Source organism: Papilio polytes, unplaced genomic scaffold, assembly GCF_000836215.1.
Source record: "Papilio polytes unplaced genomic scaffold, Ppol_1.0 DF824191.1, whole genome shotgun sequence".
Taxonomy (NCBI): domain Eukaryota; kingdom Metazoa; phylum Arthropoda; class Insecta; order Lepidoptera; family Papilionidae; genus Papilio; species Papilio polytes.
The window spans coordinates 2,382,278-2,396,107 of NW_013525013.1; the positions used below are offsets into that span (position 1 = coordinate 2,382,278).

General features: G+C 32.5%; 4 protein-coding genes across 4 annotated transcripts in view; 1 reads left to right on the plus strand and 3 right to left on the minus strand.

Annotated features, from left to right (window-relative positions):
• The window catches only part of LOC106110716 (probable ATP-dependent RNA helicase DDX46), a 10,539-nt gene extending 4,423 nt beyond the window's left edge, over positions 1 to 6,116 (minus strand). Inside the window, exons 1-13 of the mRNA XM_013292613.1 lie at positions 5,929 to 6,116; positions 5,661 to 5,852; positions 5,253 to 5,400; positions 4,833 to 5,022; positions 4,643 to 4,743; positions 4,440 to 4,569; positions 3,859 to 4,028; positions 3,380 to 3,594; positions 2,831 to 3,065; positions 2,008 to 2,169; positions 1,431 to 1,550; positions 795 to 1,002; positions 223 to 385 (exon numbers count right to left, since the gene is read on the minus strand). Coding sequence (XP_013148067.1) covers positions 223 to 385; positions 795 to 1,002; positions 1,431 to 1,550; positions 2,008 to 2,169; positions 2,831 to 3,065; positions 3,380 to 3,594; positions 3,859 to 4,028; positions 4,440 to 4,569; positions 4,643 to 4,743; positions 4,833 to 5,022; positions 5,253 to 5,400; positions 5,661 to 5,852; positions 5,929 to 5,942 — 2,048 coding nt within the window. The 5' untranslated portion in view covers positions 5,943 to 6,116. The remainder of the gene's footprint in view (positions 1 to 222; positions 386 to 794; positions 1,003 to 1,430; positions 1,551 to 2,007; positions 2,170 to 2,830; positions 3,066 to 3,379; positions 3,595 to 3,858; positions 4,029 to 4,439; positions 4,570 to 4,642; positions 4,744 to 4,832; positions 5,023 to 5,252; positions 5,401 to 5,660; positions 5,853 to 5,928) is intronic.
• A 224-nt stretch (positions 6,117 to 6,340) lies between these two features.
• Positions 6,341 to 7,063, plus strand: LOC106110906 (U6 snRNA-associated Sm-like protein LSm3). Its single transcript, XM_013292856.1, has 3 exons — positions 6,341 to 6,519; positions 6,620 to 6,727; positions 6,849 to 7,063. The coding sequence occupies exons 1-3, from the start codon at positions 6,499 to 6,501 to the stop codon at positions 7,026 to 7,028; spliced, it is 309 nt and encodes a 102-aa protein (XP_013148310.1). The 5' UTR covers positions 6,341 to 6,498; the 3' UTR covers positions 7,029 to 7,063.
• Positions 7,044 to 9,906, minus strand: LOC106110905 (U3 small nucleolar RNA-associated protein 14 homolog A). The gene is made up of 3 exons (XM_013292855.1): positions 9,153 to 9,906; positions 8,879 to 9,071; positions 7,044 to 8,509 (listed from the first exon to the last, which is right to left on the minus strand). Exons 1-3 carry the CDS (start codon positions 9,806 to 9,808, stop codon positions 7,061 to 7,063), a joined length of 2,298 nt encoding a protein of 765 aa, XP_013148309.1. The 5' UTR covers positions 9,809 to 9,906; the 3' UTR covers positions 7,044 to 7,060.
• Positions 9,907 to 10,455: 549 nt separating this feature from the next.
• LOC106110717 lies at positions 10,456 to 13,240 on the minus strand. The gene is made up of 7 exons (XM_013292614.1): positions 12,795 to 13,240; positions 12,443 to 12,564; positions 12,244 to 12,354; positions 11,629 to 12,168; positions 11,415 to 11,527; positions 11,114 to 11,257; positions 10,456 to 10,588 (listed from the first exon to the last, which is right to left on the minus strand). The coding sequence occupies exons 1-7, from the start codon at positions 12,973 to 12,975 to the stop codon at positions 10,456 to 10,458; spliced, it is 1,344 nt and encodes a 447-aa protein (XP_013148068.1). The 5' UTR covers positions 12,976 to 13,240.
• Positions 13,241 to 13,830: the final 590 nt, after the last annotated feature.

A 13,830-nucleotide genomic window follows, 5' to 3' on the forward strand; every position in this document is an offset into this window, starting at 1 on the left:
TCTATACAAAAAAAAATAAAAACACCATAAAAATATTTGAAGGTGGAAAAAAGTCTGTTTTTCCAGACTGCTCAACATCAATGCCAAACATCGAGATCCGTTCAGCCGTTTAGGCTACAAACTCTAACAAAGATCCATCTAAAGTTTCGCATTTATAATATTAGTAAGAAGTAAGATAACATAAACGCTTAAGTTCACAACATAAAGAATAAGATAAAATACCTGTGTACATAATCCTCATAGTGATTAGGACAGTCGTAGTTGACGACGAGCACCAGCTGCTTGACGTCGAGGCCGCGCGCCGCCACGCTGGTGGCCACCAGCAGCCGCACCTTGCCCGACTTGAAGTCCACGATCGTCGAGTCCCTGTCGAATTGATCAATGCCTGAAACAGGCCACCGTCAGTACTCCTATAGCAACACGCATTTAACTATACTCCAAATAACACAAAAAAAAACAAGAAAAGTTCATTGATTAAATCTAATAGATAAATATACTAGAAAACATCGAAAATAAAAAAAGAAAAAAAACACGATGAGTGAGATTCGAACTCGGTTTTTTCTGCACTTTAGTATCAAATTTCACGTCCACTATAGCTATTTTGTTCACTCGGAAGAAAATGAATCGAAGACCTCATTCTTACAAATTGGTTCAATTACAACGGACTTTACATACATACAAACCCATACATAAACACAAACTTACATACACGCGAATACTCACATACAAAAGCCATAGATAATAAATGACATATGGAATACATATTAAAGTTACAATCATACCTCATAACTTACCTCCATGCAAACTCATACAAGAATACGAAGCCTTCATGAGATCTTTGAGCAGACTGTCCGCGTTCTCCTGCTTGTCCACGAACACGATGATGCTGCCCATCTGGCTGTACAGGCCCAGCAGCTCCAGCAGCTTGAAGAACTTCGCCTCTTCTTCTAGAATAGCCACGTGCTGTTCCACCTCCTTGCAGACCACGCTTCTGCCGCCGACCTATAACAATTACATTTAAAAAATCTGTATTAATATGACTTTTATTTTTTTTTAATTCTTGTTAAAAATATATAGAAAAGGTTTTCTAGTATTGTCATATTATAGAACTAAAATTCTTTGGTAGCACATTGCATGAAATTTAATTCTTGACTACTAGCTGTTGCTCGCGACTTCGTCCGCGTATAATTAAAAATATAGCCTATGTTAATCACTGATAACATAGCTTTTTAATGGTGAAAGTATTTTAGATATCGGCTCAGCAGTTTTTGAGTTTTTTCAATACATACAAAAATACAAATCTCTCTTTTTTATAATACTAGTTTATTATCCTGACTTTGTATATTATTTTAGTTTGATAAAAAAATATATCTCGAAAGTCTTTCTGTTTTTTTGCTTAGTAGTAAGTAAATAGTTTAAAATAGTTTTACTTGTATTTCAATAGGTTTCTGCAGTATCCGTCGCGCGAGAGCCTCCATTTGTCGCGGGAATGTGGCACTGAACATCACCGTCTGTCTGTCCGGACGTACGTTGTCTATTATTTTCATCACCTGGCAAATTAAAAACAAACATTTTTGTTATACATTCATTTATATTGCAACACTTCTATATGTAATCTATACTAATATTATTAATGCGAAAGTTTGGATAGATGGATGTTTGTTAGAGTTTTTAGCGTAAACTGCTAAACGGATCTCGATAAATTTTGTCATAGATGATAGTCTGGAAGAACACGTAGGCTACTTACTGATGGAATTTAATATTACGCGGACAGAGTCCCAGACGAAAGTTATTGTCGAATGGATTTTTTAAAAATTCAACTCCATTCACTATTATGTATAATTTCAATTCGAAGTAACATACAATGAAAATCTATCAAGACAAAAAAGCATTATGCATCTATAAAGTATTGATTTGCAAATATCTTGGCTGTTTAATTTCAAAATCAAAAGCCCCTTAAATATGTGATATTTAGTAAAAATGATTTTTTATAGATAATGTCGTTACTTGCGGCTCGAAGCCCATGTCGAACATGCGGTCTGCCTCGTCCAGCACGACGTAGGTGACGCGGCGCAGGTTGGTGACGCGGCCCGAGTTGGCGGCCAGCATGTCTATCATGCGCCCCGGGGTGCACACTATCATCTCCGCGCCGCGCTTCAGCTCCGCTATCTACATTCATTATCAACATTTAAAACTCTTTATTACTCATGATTTAAAAAAAAATTAAGTATAAAACCAACGCTTTATTCCGATTTATTTTAATGTTTAAACTAATCATACCAAATTATAATACATTTAATTAGCTACAATTTGATCCGTTTTGTTTAAAAAATTAGACAAAAACAAATTTGCTTTCATACCCTCCGATACTCTATTTCAAAACAAAAATATGACATCAATGTGAAACATGAAATTACTAATGACAAATAGGAATATAATTCTGAAACGACCACGAAATAGAGAAGATTCTTAATCAATCGTAGATATGATTAGATATAGGTCTTTACAAATATTTCAACGGCTAAATATCTATGCAGCGACTTATCTGGGTTCTGAGCCACTAAGACATCGGACTACAAATAGATTTTGTTACTTAACTCAAAAACATTTTAATTGTCTGTACTAATAAAACCTTAGGGGCTTATCTGACCACCGGCTGATAGAGGCACAGATAGCTTAAAATTCACGTCACTGTCAGATAAGGGTACAAAATCCGATATTTTCATCACATATTTTACACATTGGTTTGTTATCAATCAATTTACTATTTGGTGAGACAGGCCCTAAATCTTACAAAACTAAATTTATATTTGTATATAAAAATACCAACCTGTTCAGAAATACCGGTACCACCATACACACAGACAACTCGTAATCCCAAAGATTTGGCAAACTTCTTTATATCCTTGCCGATCTGCATACACAGCTCTCTAGTGGGTGTCATGATGAGGGATATGGGTCCGTCCGTGTCCTCCAGGGCAGGCTGGTCCAGAACATGCCGGAACATTGGTAAGATAAACGCTAGAGTTTTACCTGATCCTGTCTTTGCTATACCTATTAAATCCCTGTAAAATATGTTAAGTTTCTTCAGAAATTCTTACGGCTTGCTCATTTGCCACTTAACAATAAATTGCCGTATTTCAAATAAAAATGTAACAAAGTTCATTACACTAAAATTCTATTAAATCGATTGAGTTGTAATATTCTCAAGTTTTGAAAATTGATTGGACTCTCAAATTGCAGTGTATATCTTTAAAAAATACTTAACCAATATAAGTATTATTTTTATAAAAGTAAATGTGCTCAATTATCCCCAACTTCCTCCTTATAATTGTATGAATGAAATAAGTTTAAAATTTCCAACAATTTTCAACCTTACCTCCCAGACATAATGGCTGGTATTGCTTGAGCTTGTATTGGTGTTGGCTTTTCAAAGTTTAGTTTCTTTAAAATATCCATTTCTTTCTTGCTAATACCACAATGTGCCCAAGTCCTAATAGGTTTAGGACATCCCTTACCCTTAACTCTTATTCCTTCTAACTCTGTTCTGTATGCCTCTACTTCTTCAGGAGTCATCCTTGATAACTCACTTACCTAAAAAGAAGAAAGTTTTTACAAATTATACCACGATTATACAGAAATTTAAACATTTCTGAAGCACATATTTTAATAGAACAATAAGTTACACCTTGCAATCAAATTAATTATTATAATATTTAAATATGAAATTTCAAATTAGTACTAAATTTTAAGGAAATTGCGTAAATAAATTAAAATGATATTTGACACATTTAATGTCCTTCTGGACATAACATGAATCTATTGCCTATGAATATTTTACACGGTAATTACACTTACCTCAGTATAAAATGCTTTTCTAAACGACATATATTGTAAACTAGCATGGTCTACTTTGGCCAGTTCCTTCCTCTGTTTGGAGGCAAGTGTAGCCGCTGCATCTTTTATATCCTCTGTTTCTTCCTCAGATGAATATTCTAATCCATCTTGATTCTGTTCAATTAATTCACCTGTAGAATTTGATATAAACATTACTTTTAAATATTTACTTATGTTGTGTTGCCAAGTTGTTAGGACCAAATTATAACATTTTTGTTTGTTTTTCTATGTTAATTTGGAGATAGTGAGTGAAGTGATTAATATATATTAATATAGTATAGTGAAGTGAATAATAGAGGAGTGAAGTGATTAACAAAGAATGCTGACCAAAAAGGATATAAGCTAGGAAAATTGTTGGGTTGCCAAGACATTTTTTTCCAACAAGCAACCTTTTGTTCAGGTAAAGGGACTTATACCTATTAGACTAAAGAATGTGGTAAATTTCAATGCGACTTTATGGTTTTTAGCTAACTACATATTGGTAATTCTCCAGACAATGTTTTTTTCAATACAATTTTTTGTTTTGAATTTACAATACATACCTTTATTCTTTTGTTCTGCAACCTTCTTTTTAGCTGTCCCCGTTAAAATAACAACACCTGTGCCTCCCCCAGCGGATGGCACACTTAAAAGGCCTCGGGATTGGTCCATCTGATTGACTTTACGAACTTCCTAAAAATTCAATAATAGTAATCAAATCATAGAAATGAAGTTAAAAAATATTTGAATTAAAGGACACACTAACTTGTTGAACTTCCTGCATATAAGCATCTAAAGGATCTATTTCATCTTCTTCTTCTATCTTCTCCTCTATGCTTTGCTTTTCTTTACCTTCTCCATCTTCACCTATAAACAAAAAGCAGTTATAAAAAATACCATATTGTTATCTAAACAAACTGAATGCTAAGACTTTTGTATAACATGATTATTCATACCTTCATCACCAGAATCATCCTCTAGGGACCATTTCTTTGTAGCTGATACTTGAATATTGGTGACTAGGCTACCTTTCTGCACTTCCTTCTTAGCAGACTCCAACTCTTTGCGTTTTCGTTCCGCACGCCAACGCTCAATTCGTTCACGTCTTTTCTGCATTTCTGCTTCTAAACGACTCTGTTCCTCTTCCTTCAGATAAAAGATGCAAAAACCATTTAATCATAGAAATTTCTTACTAATATAACATTTAGTGCTAAACACAACTTGCAAGCATTCTTTTATATGAAAAAGCCATATTGACATGGATTATGTTAAAGTAAAATCTTAATAAATAGCATTAAGTACCTACCTATACTTCAGTAACATTAACTTTTAATAAAAAAAAAACAAAATTAATCATTAACTATGATCAATCTTACCTTGTCAACTGAGCCCAAGTCGTAATCTCCAGTATCTGTTTTGGCAGATTTTTCTTTAGATTTTGACCTTTCCTTTCTGTCTTTATCAGGTGACTTTTTCCTTGATGATTTACTGCCAGATCCATTCCTCTTGTCATCTCTCTTGTCACTAAATCAAATAAGCAGTCTTTAACTTACAATCCAATATAAGTAATGCAGTTTAACATTGAATTCACTAAACTTCTAAACTAAATGACCCCAACAATTTTATGACTATTGGATGTGCCCAGTATCAGTAGTGATGCTACAATTAATGAATGCACAATCTACCACTTAATATATATTGAAGAAGGAATAAAACAAGTTTTAATAAAACAGTAAACACCGATGTTTACCTATCACATTGTCATGTTAACAATAAAAACATACCTCTTTCTATCACGATCTCTGTCTCTGCTCCGGTCTCTCTTAGAATCCCTATCTCTGCTACGGCTACGTTTTCGTTTAGATGATTTTGAACTGCGATCTCTACTCCGTGATCGGGATCGTCTCCGTTTACGATCAGGCGTAGCTGAACGGCTGTGGGAACGCCTGCGATCACGGTCTCTATCACGATCCCGCCTGTTTTTCAGTCAAATAGGAATAATTAATGAGTAATCCTTTAGCATACTTTGTATATCAAACTATTATAACTTACCCGCTTCTAACCATCGCTACTTCAAGTAAAAGTTACAATTTATACAGTAATTGAAATCACAATGAAGTACATTGAAAATAGTTATGTTTTTGATACTTAATTCCTTATATACAAACACAAACCAAACATTTTTAGTTTACTTATTTTATTTATTCTAAGTTTCGAGGTTATGATTCGAAATGACAAACACGATATAGATAATATAAAATGCAAACAAATGTTTAAGGTTATAGAGTTATAGATGTCACTTTAAAAGCAATTTTCAGGAGAGGATTAACAAAATTGTTTCGTGGCTTAGTTTTTCTTCGAATAGCAATAATTTTAAATTATATGAAATAAATAAAAGTACATTTAAAAATTAGCGAATTCTAAATAGTGAAACAAATTTGACGTCTAATGACTAATAACTTCTATTTCTCACTCTGTATCATATCACTCAAATAAAAACATAACCTTTATTACAACTTCGTTTTCACAAAATTTTAAGCTAATTTGCAGTAATAAAACTTTAACTTAATATATTTTGATTCAATTTCGCACACATTTGAAAGAAAAAAATAAAACCGCAGTATGGCAGACGATGGCGAAAACGTAAATACTATTATAACCTATGAACTAATAAAATGTATTTTACTTTTTTACAGCTAAGTCACATTTTAGTAGATAAATTGAATAATTCTATGACTTTCAGGTGTCGGTTATGACCGTAAAAGAACCCTTAGACCTTATAAGACTAAGTTTAGACGAGAGGATTTATGTTAAAATGAGAAATGAACGAGAATTGCGAGGCAAGTTACATGTAAGTATAACAGTAATGCAATTTTTAAACATTTTTACTTGTCACGTTAAAAAAACTCCTATAAAACACAATAAATTCCAATAATTTAACAGCTTCAGGACATAATTTATCTTTATTTCAGGCTTTTGATCAACATTTGAATATGGTTTTGGGAGATGCAGAGGAAACAATAACAACAGTTGAAATTGATGAAGAAACATATGAAGAAGTTTACAGAACAACAAAACGGAATATTCCGATGTTATTTGTAAGAGGTGATGGTGTTATACTTGTGTCACCCCCTGTACGAGTTGGACTTTGAAATAGATAATAAAAATACATGTAAAATCAATTTTATTTCTGTCCCAATAATTTAATAATAGGATCATTATTGAATTTCTGATGTTTTTGAAGAAGTAATTCATCTTCATCCATTGGTTGAATAACAGTACCAGCCTTTGTCAAAACATTAGGTTGAATAAGTTTCTTATGGGCTTTTTCAGTGATAAAAGTATTGCCCAGTGGAGCTCTAAGGGAAGCTTCATAGTCTTTAACAGTTTTAAATGGAAATGGTAGATCTGTAACTTTGTGCACAGCAAGTTTTGGGTCTTTATATTCTTTAATTATAATATCACCTTTATTTTCATCACGGCGTAGAGTGCAAGGTGGTGCTTTAAGAATAAATCGATTTTTCTTTCTCTTTGGTGCTTTAACACCTTTACCTCCCCATTGACCCCAACCAGGCAAACTTAAGTCAATGTCTTTAGGTTTGTCTTTATTGATTTCATCTTCCTTTTCCTGTCTAAAACTATCAACAACATCATCCTCTTCAAAAACTTCTTCAATATCGATTCTTGGAACAACTTGCTCATCATCATCTAACTCATCATATTCATTTACATCTTTTGGTAATGCAGTGTTCAAATATTTAGGTTTGACTACAATGAATCTGCTAGGATCAATATTTGCATTAGTATTCTCTTGTGTTTCATTAGATGTCAATATCTTAGTTAAAGATTTTGGTTCATTATCAGCAACATTTGTTTTACCATCAGTCTCAAGTAATGGTTCATCAATTACTGGTTTTTTATTTGTTTTTTTAAATTCGTAATAATCAACACCATATGCTTCTTGTGATTTACCAGTATCTCTTTCTTTACGAAGTTTGGGTTCTTTTTTTGTTTTATCGATATCTTTCTTTAGTTTTTTTAATTTTTTAGTGACCTCGTTAACAACCTTGTTTTCAAATGATTCAAAAATATTAGAAATATCCTCTGATGCTTTTCCTTCACATATATTTACAAATTCAACATTCCAATTTGAATTTGTAGCAACTATAACAGTGTTTTCTGATACCTGTTCAGGTTTGTTTAATAGTTTTGTTGTTTTTGATGATTTACTCTTTTTTCTTTTAGGTTGATCATTGACTATGTTATTTGTAGTCTCATCTTGTGTTTCAGATACTTTATCACTTAAATTACTAACACTCTTCTTTAAAATGTTTAATACACCATTAGTTTTAGTGGTATTCTCTGCATTTTCATTGTCAGATTCAGAATCACTCATTTCTTTTCGTTTTAACATTTTGTCTTTCAGATATTTTTTATATCCAAAATCAAACTCGGAATCCACATTATCTTTATCGGATCTTTTCATCATCCATGGGTTTGTTGGATCTTGTGATAAAGTTAAGTCTGGAATTTCTTGTTTGTTTTCATCGTCATCATCCGAACTTTCTTCATCAACTGTTTTATGGGTAAGAGATTTGCTGACTGCTAATTGCTCAGCTAACTGTTGCCTCACCTGAAACAAAAGGAAGTTATCAGTCTGTGATATAAAATAAAATGGCCACTTAGCCAATAAGTAAAAAAAAAATTATGTGATACATACATTTAGGAGCCTATCGTCATACTAATATTAAAAATGCGAAAATTTAGATGGATGGGATTGTGTTAGAGTTTGTGGTCTGAACTACTAAACCCATTATAATGAAATTTGGTATAAATATAGAAGTCTAGAAGAACACATAGTCTACCTGGTTTTGTTTTTTTTTTATTCTATGCCAATGGAATCTAGTACTCAAATATAACCTGACCATAATCTTAAACATTTGTTAAAAACCGATTTAAAAACCCAGAAAACAATAACTGAATTTTAATATGAGAAATTTACCTCTTTATCATACTTGGCTCTTATCAATTTACTTTTAGCCCATTTGCCTGTGCTTTTATGTCTAAGTGTGTGCCGTTCTAATGCTCGAGCCTTCTCAAGTGATTCAAGTCTCTTTAGTGCTTCTTCTGGATCCTTACTTTGCAGTTCTTCAAACTCCTTTAGCTGTTTCTTCAATTTGTCTTTTTTCAATATGCTGAAAAATTAAGGAGGCAATGAGTTTACAATTATCATTAATTTTGTTATTTTGTCCATTAAAGGTAAAATATTATCATACCGATGAAACTTCTTGCTCTTAATTTTACTCTGCCTTTTAGCTTTAGCTGCTTTGTATGATTGCTGAGCTCGTAACTTTGCCAGCTGCTGCCTGTGTTCAAGCATTTCTTCATATGACATTGGGTACTCAGGTTTCTCCTCCTCTTCGGGAATCTCAGGGGCAGGTGGGTCCACTTCATCCAATTCTTTTTCAAGGGGTGACTTTAATTTTAACTTAGATAAAAACTCATGTGTTGGTTGAAGTTTAGAACTAACATGCTTTAGAGGGAATGACACAAAATCTACAGTTCGATTTCGAGCAACGACCGGATCCCATCTTCCAATTTTGTGTTTCGTTTGTTCATAACCTGTGCTTCTTTTAATACGTTCTGCCTGCGGTTTCTCTATCGGCTTAGGTAGAATTTTAGAATGGTTTTGACTTTCGGTCAGCTTTCTGCTTATTTTCAAGTTTTGTGGTGTCTCTTCCAATACTTTCACTACATTCTTTAAGTCAAGTTTATTTGATCTTTTGATTAAATTGAACTCGGAATTGGTATTCGTTGGTTCGTTACGTGTAGGTACAGTTATATGTTGAGTTTTGTCTAATTTAGTAACCGCACTTAATAAACGATCATGTTCAGAGGATACAAAGTCTACTACATCTTCTATTTCTTCCATTATTGTTTAGTTTATTTTATATAAACACATGCACACTTAAATAATCAATATGGTAAATTCTAACCTAAAAGTGACAGTGACGAAAAGTTTATTATTGACAGCTTATTATTGACGTCCGATGTTACCTGTTTGCACTTATGAAAGGACTACAAAATGTTTTTTTTTTTGTTAAGCTAGTTTAACCAAACTTTTTTCAAACTAAACTGAGTATAAAAAAAATGTGTAATTTTATTGTAATCTTAAATATGTTTGATTATATTAAAATCGTAGTTTGAATATTAACAACACAAATGTTAGGTAAGGATAGAAAAAGATACCGTGCTAGATAAAAATACTTTACTTTAGCAAATCCTTAAAACACAGAACCTTCCTCTCGTTTTATTGTCAAAGTCAATTTTCTAAAAGTAAAGGTATTTTGTTTTTATATCAATTTATTTTAACTTTGATAAGACATTTACATATAGAACAAGGCAATATGGAAAGGAGAATTAAGCTTTAATAAAGAAAAGTAAGACGGTTAGCTGAATGGATAACTTCTTTAATCAAAATCATGTCATCTGTTATCAAATTAAAGACTGTCTCAAATGTTAATTATCATTTTAGCAGTAAAAACACAATTAAAACATAACCATAATTTTTATTAAAATTTATGAAGCATTTGATGAACCGGACGACATCAACACATTTTCTTGATTGTGATTCATTTGACGCAAATGTTTAAAATGTTGGCGATTTCTGTATAATTTCGCTTCGTCGGTACATTTTGTCGTAATACAGCTTCTAAAAATAAAAGTTACTTTTAAGGGGATTTAAACGAAAACTATAATTTAACTAGTATATAAACTATTCTTTTGTATGGTGAGATACCTACATATATCTGAAAACAATTTAAATGACTGTGATTTTATGATATGTTTACTTTATAAAGCTTACGATGTAAATTTATGGCAACCTATATCTATACTTCTATACTATTATAGTAAAGCGTAAACACACACTTCTTTACTGCCTAAGATGTCAGCAATTACAGCATATTTTTGTATAATTCTTTTTTTAATAAAACGCTCTACATTTACGTCACGCTTTAGGCTATATATTTTCACGCTATAAAACTTAGGGGGTAAATAAATTGGATAAAAACCTAATGTGGGAAAGAGACCATAAGTTGCTGTCAACATCAAGGAAGCAAGATTGTCGTCATTTTGACATTTACAATTGACTATTTGACACATGTAAACAATAAAATAATTTTATGCTGATGAAAACGCATGGGAACAGCTTGCTTAATATAACTTTTTAACCCACCTTACTAATCTTTTGTCAACACCGCATCTTAGAGAAACAGTATCAACTATGTCGTCGACTAATTTGGGATCAAGGCGTTTCTTAGGAGGTTTATTTGCGAAGGCTGGTGATTGCTTTCCTGATAGCGAATGGGTCGCTAGCACTCTATAAAAAATGAATGATGTACATAAAATTCTTCGACAAAAAGTAAATATGGAATATTTTTTATGATAAAAAAGGGAAACAATTGTTAAGAATACAATTAAAATTGTTCAATTTTAAATATCAGTGTAACTATTACAGTATTTGCTAAGATCAGCACCTGCGTGGAAATACTGCTTGTAATAATTGTCTCGTAACGCTTGTATACGAACTCCAATCCAAATCTTCAAGCAGTTTGTGCGGCACCAAAACACTACCATTTCCTATCGGAACCTAAAAGATAAAGTTGTAAAGTAGAAGGTCAAAACAGAACATATACACGATATAGAATAAGTATTGTGTCTATCATGCAAAAATAGGATTTAGTTGTTTACCATGTCTGTGTTATTGGGGACTGGTTCGCCAATATTTGTAGTGTGGGCGGAAGCTCGTCTCACGCGAATTCCCACAGCTTCCGAAGGATCCGCTTCCCGATTACTTGTGTTCACATTCTGGCTAATCCATTCTTCTTTTAAAGTAGAACATTCATTCGCAATTGTATGATGATTCGGTATAGTTCTCTCCCAGTCAGATGTCTCTGACATAATAGATACGGCATCGTTTAAAGGAAGATTTGATACCAATGTCGTGAATTGTTTGTAAAGTCTGTGTACTACTACTTCTACGTCTTCGATCGCTGATAAAGTAGGCAATTTTTCGTTGAGCTCTGTTTGTGTACTTTTATTGCAGTTTTCTTTAATCTTAATATTTTTTCCTAAAACCGGTTCCGGTAGTGGAGTGCTGCTAAGTAACAATGGGTTGTTCTTGCTGTTATGAAACGATAGGTTGTTGTATAGTGCGAGGGATGACTCCGCATTGTTATTGTATTGGTGATTTTGTTTGATTGTCGATCCGTTAAAGATGTGAACGTTCGACTGAAACAGCAGTGTAATTAAAAGGTTTATTTTTGGTGGCAAAATATTAAATTCGATTTTATCGACAGTACATACCTCTTGTTCACTGTCTGATGTATCATCGTCGTGGATGTTTGAGCGTTGTGATGTACGACAAGCAACTGGGCTTGGAACAGATTGACGTGTGCTACTTCTTTCACCCAGAAGCTGGAACATATTTTGATTAGGTTATTGACAAACTTAAAAAATGAAGGATATGTATGTATATATGTCTAGAATTGCTAGTCCAACTTACCAAGTTTCCCGGTACACTCTTCATCTCCTTAATAGTATTAACACATAATGAAACGACATTTTTTACTTGTTGATCTTGTCGTTCCAATAATGTTTTAAGTTCTTTAACGTAACTCTTGTTATCTAGAAAAAAAATGATATTGTTAAGTATAACATACGCCTAAAGGAAAAAATATTATGATAGACAGTAATATTTAACAAACAATAGCAATATTTCAGTAGGGGGTACTACAGTACATTCATTAAATTTGTTACAGAAATGTGAGTTTATCATAGATCTAAAACAAAATTGTTTAATGTGTATTAAGAAAAAAGATTAAAAAAAAAATAACAAATTCAAATCTTAGACTTACCGGATATCCTGAGGATCTGTGCCTTACGAATACCATTGCCATGTTTATTCCTGATGTTAACTACCTTCCCAACATGCACGTCACTACCGTCACTAATCAAGGAATTGGCGGTGACAATACCATAAGACGAGAATACCGCTTCCTCTGTCCATTCTACAAGCAACCAAAGATGTTGAGACATATTAAATCTAAGTTATATTACGCACAAGTAATCACTAATAGATCGCAACTTCAACTGAACTAAAAAAGGCACCTACTGTTTCGCAGGTAAAAATAGGCGCATCCCTAAACACCCCAAATCTCAGTTGGGACTCTACCCCAATGAAGAAAAAAATTAACAATACCATTGGCATCGGTCATAAATGATTAACGGAACTTAGTTTTTAGGTCTACTTTAGCGTAAAACATTGCGACAGTATAAAACAATGAGGTAATCAGTAGTACAAACATTTTTCTATACCTAAACTTTACTAATACGGGCTTTGCGGAATCTATAATTATAATAGACATAAGTTTTTATCTGCATCCATTATAGAACTAAACTTTTAGTATAAATTGATTCAATTCAAAACATAATTTTTTTTAAAGATAGGTCGTTGTTTACTCTTGCAATCAAACAAACAAAAATGCACGTGTGCAGTCTACAATCACATTTACCTATTTCATTTGTTTAATGAATACTAATTAAATATTGCCATATGTTATTGCAATATTAATGCAATATATTATTTTCTATATGAGAACTTAATAAAGTGTTTGGTTGTTGCTAATACTATAATGTCCTAATAAGAATTTTTAACTAGTGCGAATACCCGGAATTAAAATAATATTTATTGATTTCAAATTGAGGCTATCTTCCAAATTATCGTAATGTTAAAATCCATAGCTTAGACTCTGAAAAGATTTATTTTTTAATCTAATTTTTTATTAAACACAATGGATATACTAGAAGCATATTTGTAATTTCTAAAATTCTCCAGATTGGGCTTCTATCCTTACTATTAGATGTATAATAACTTTTACCTGTGTGGTACCT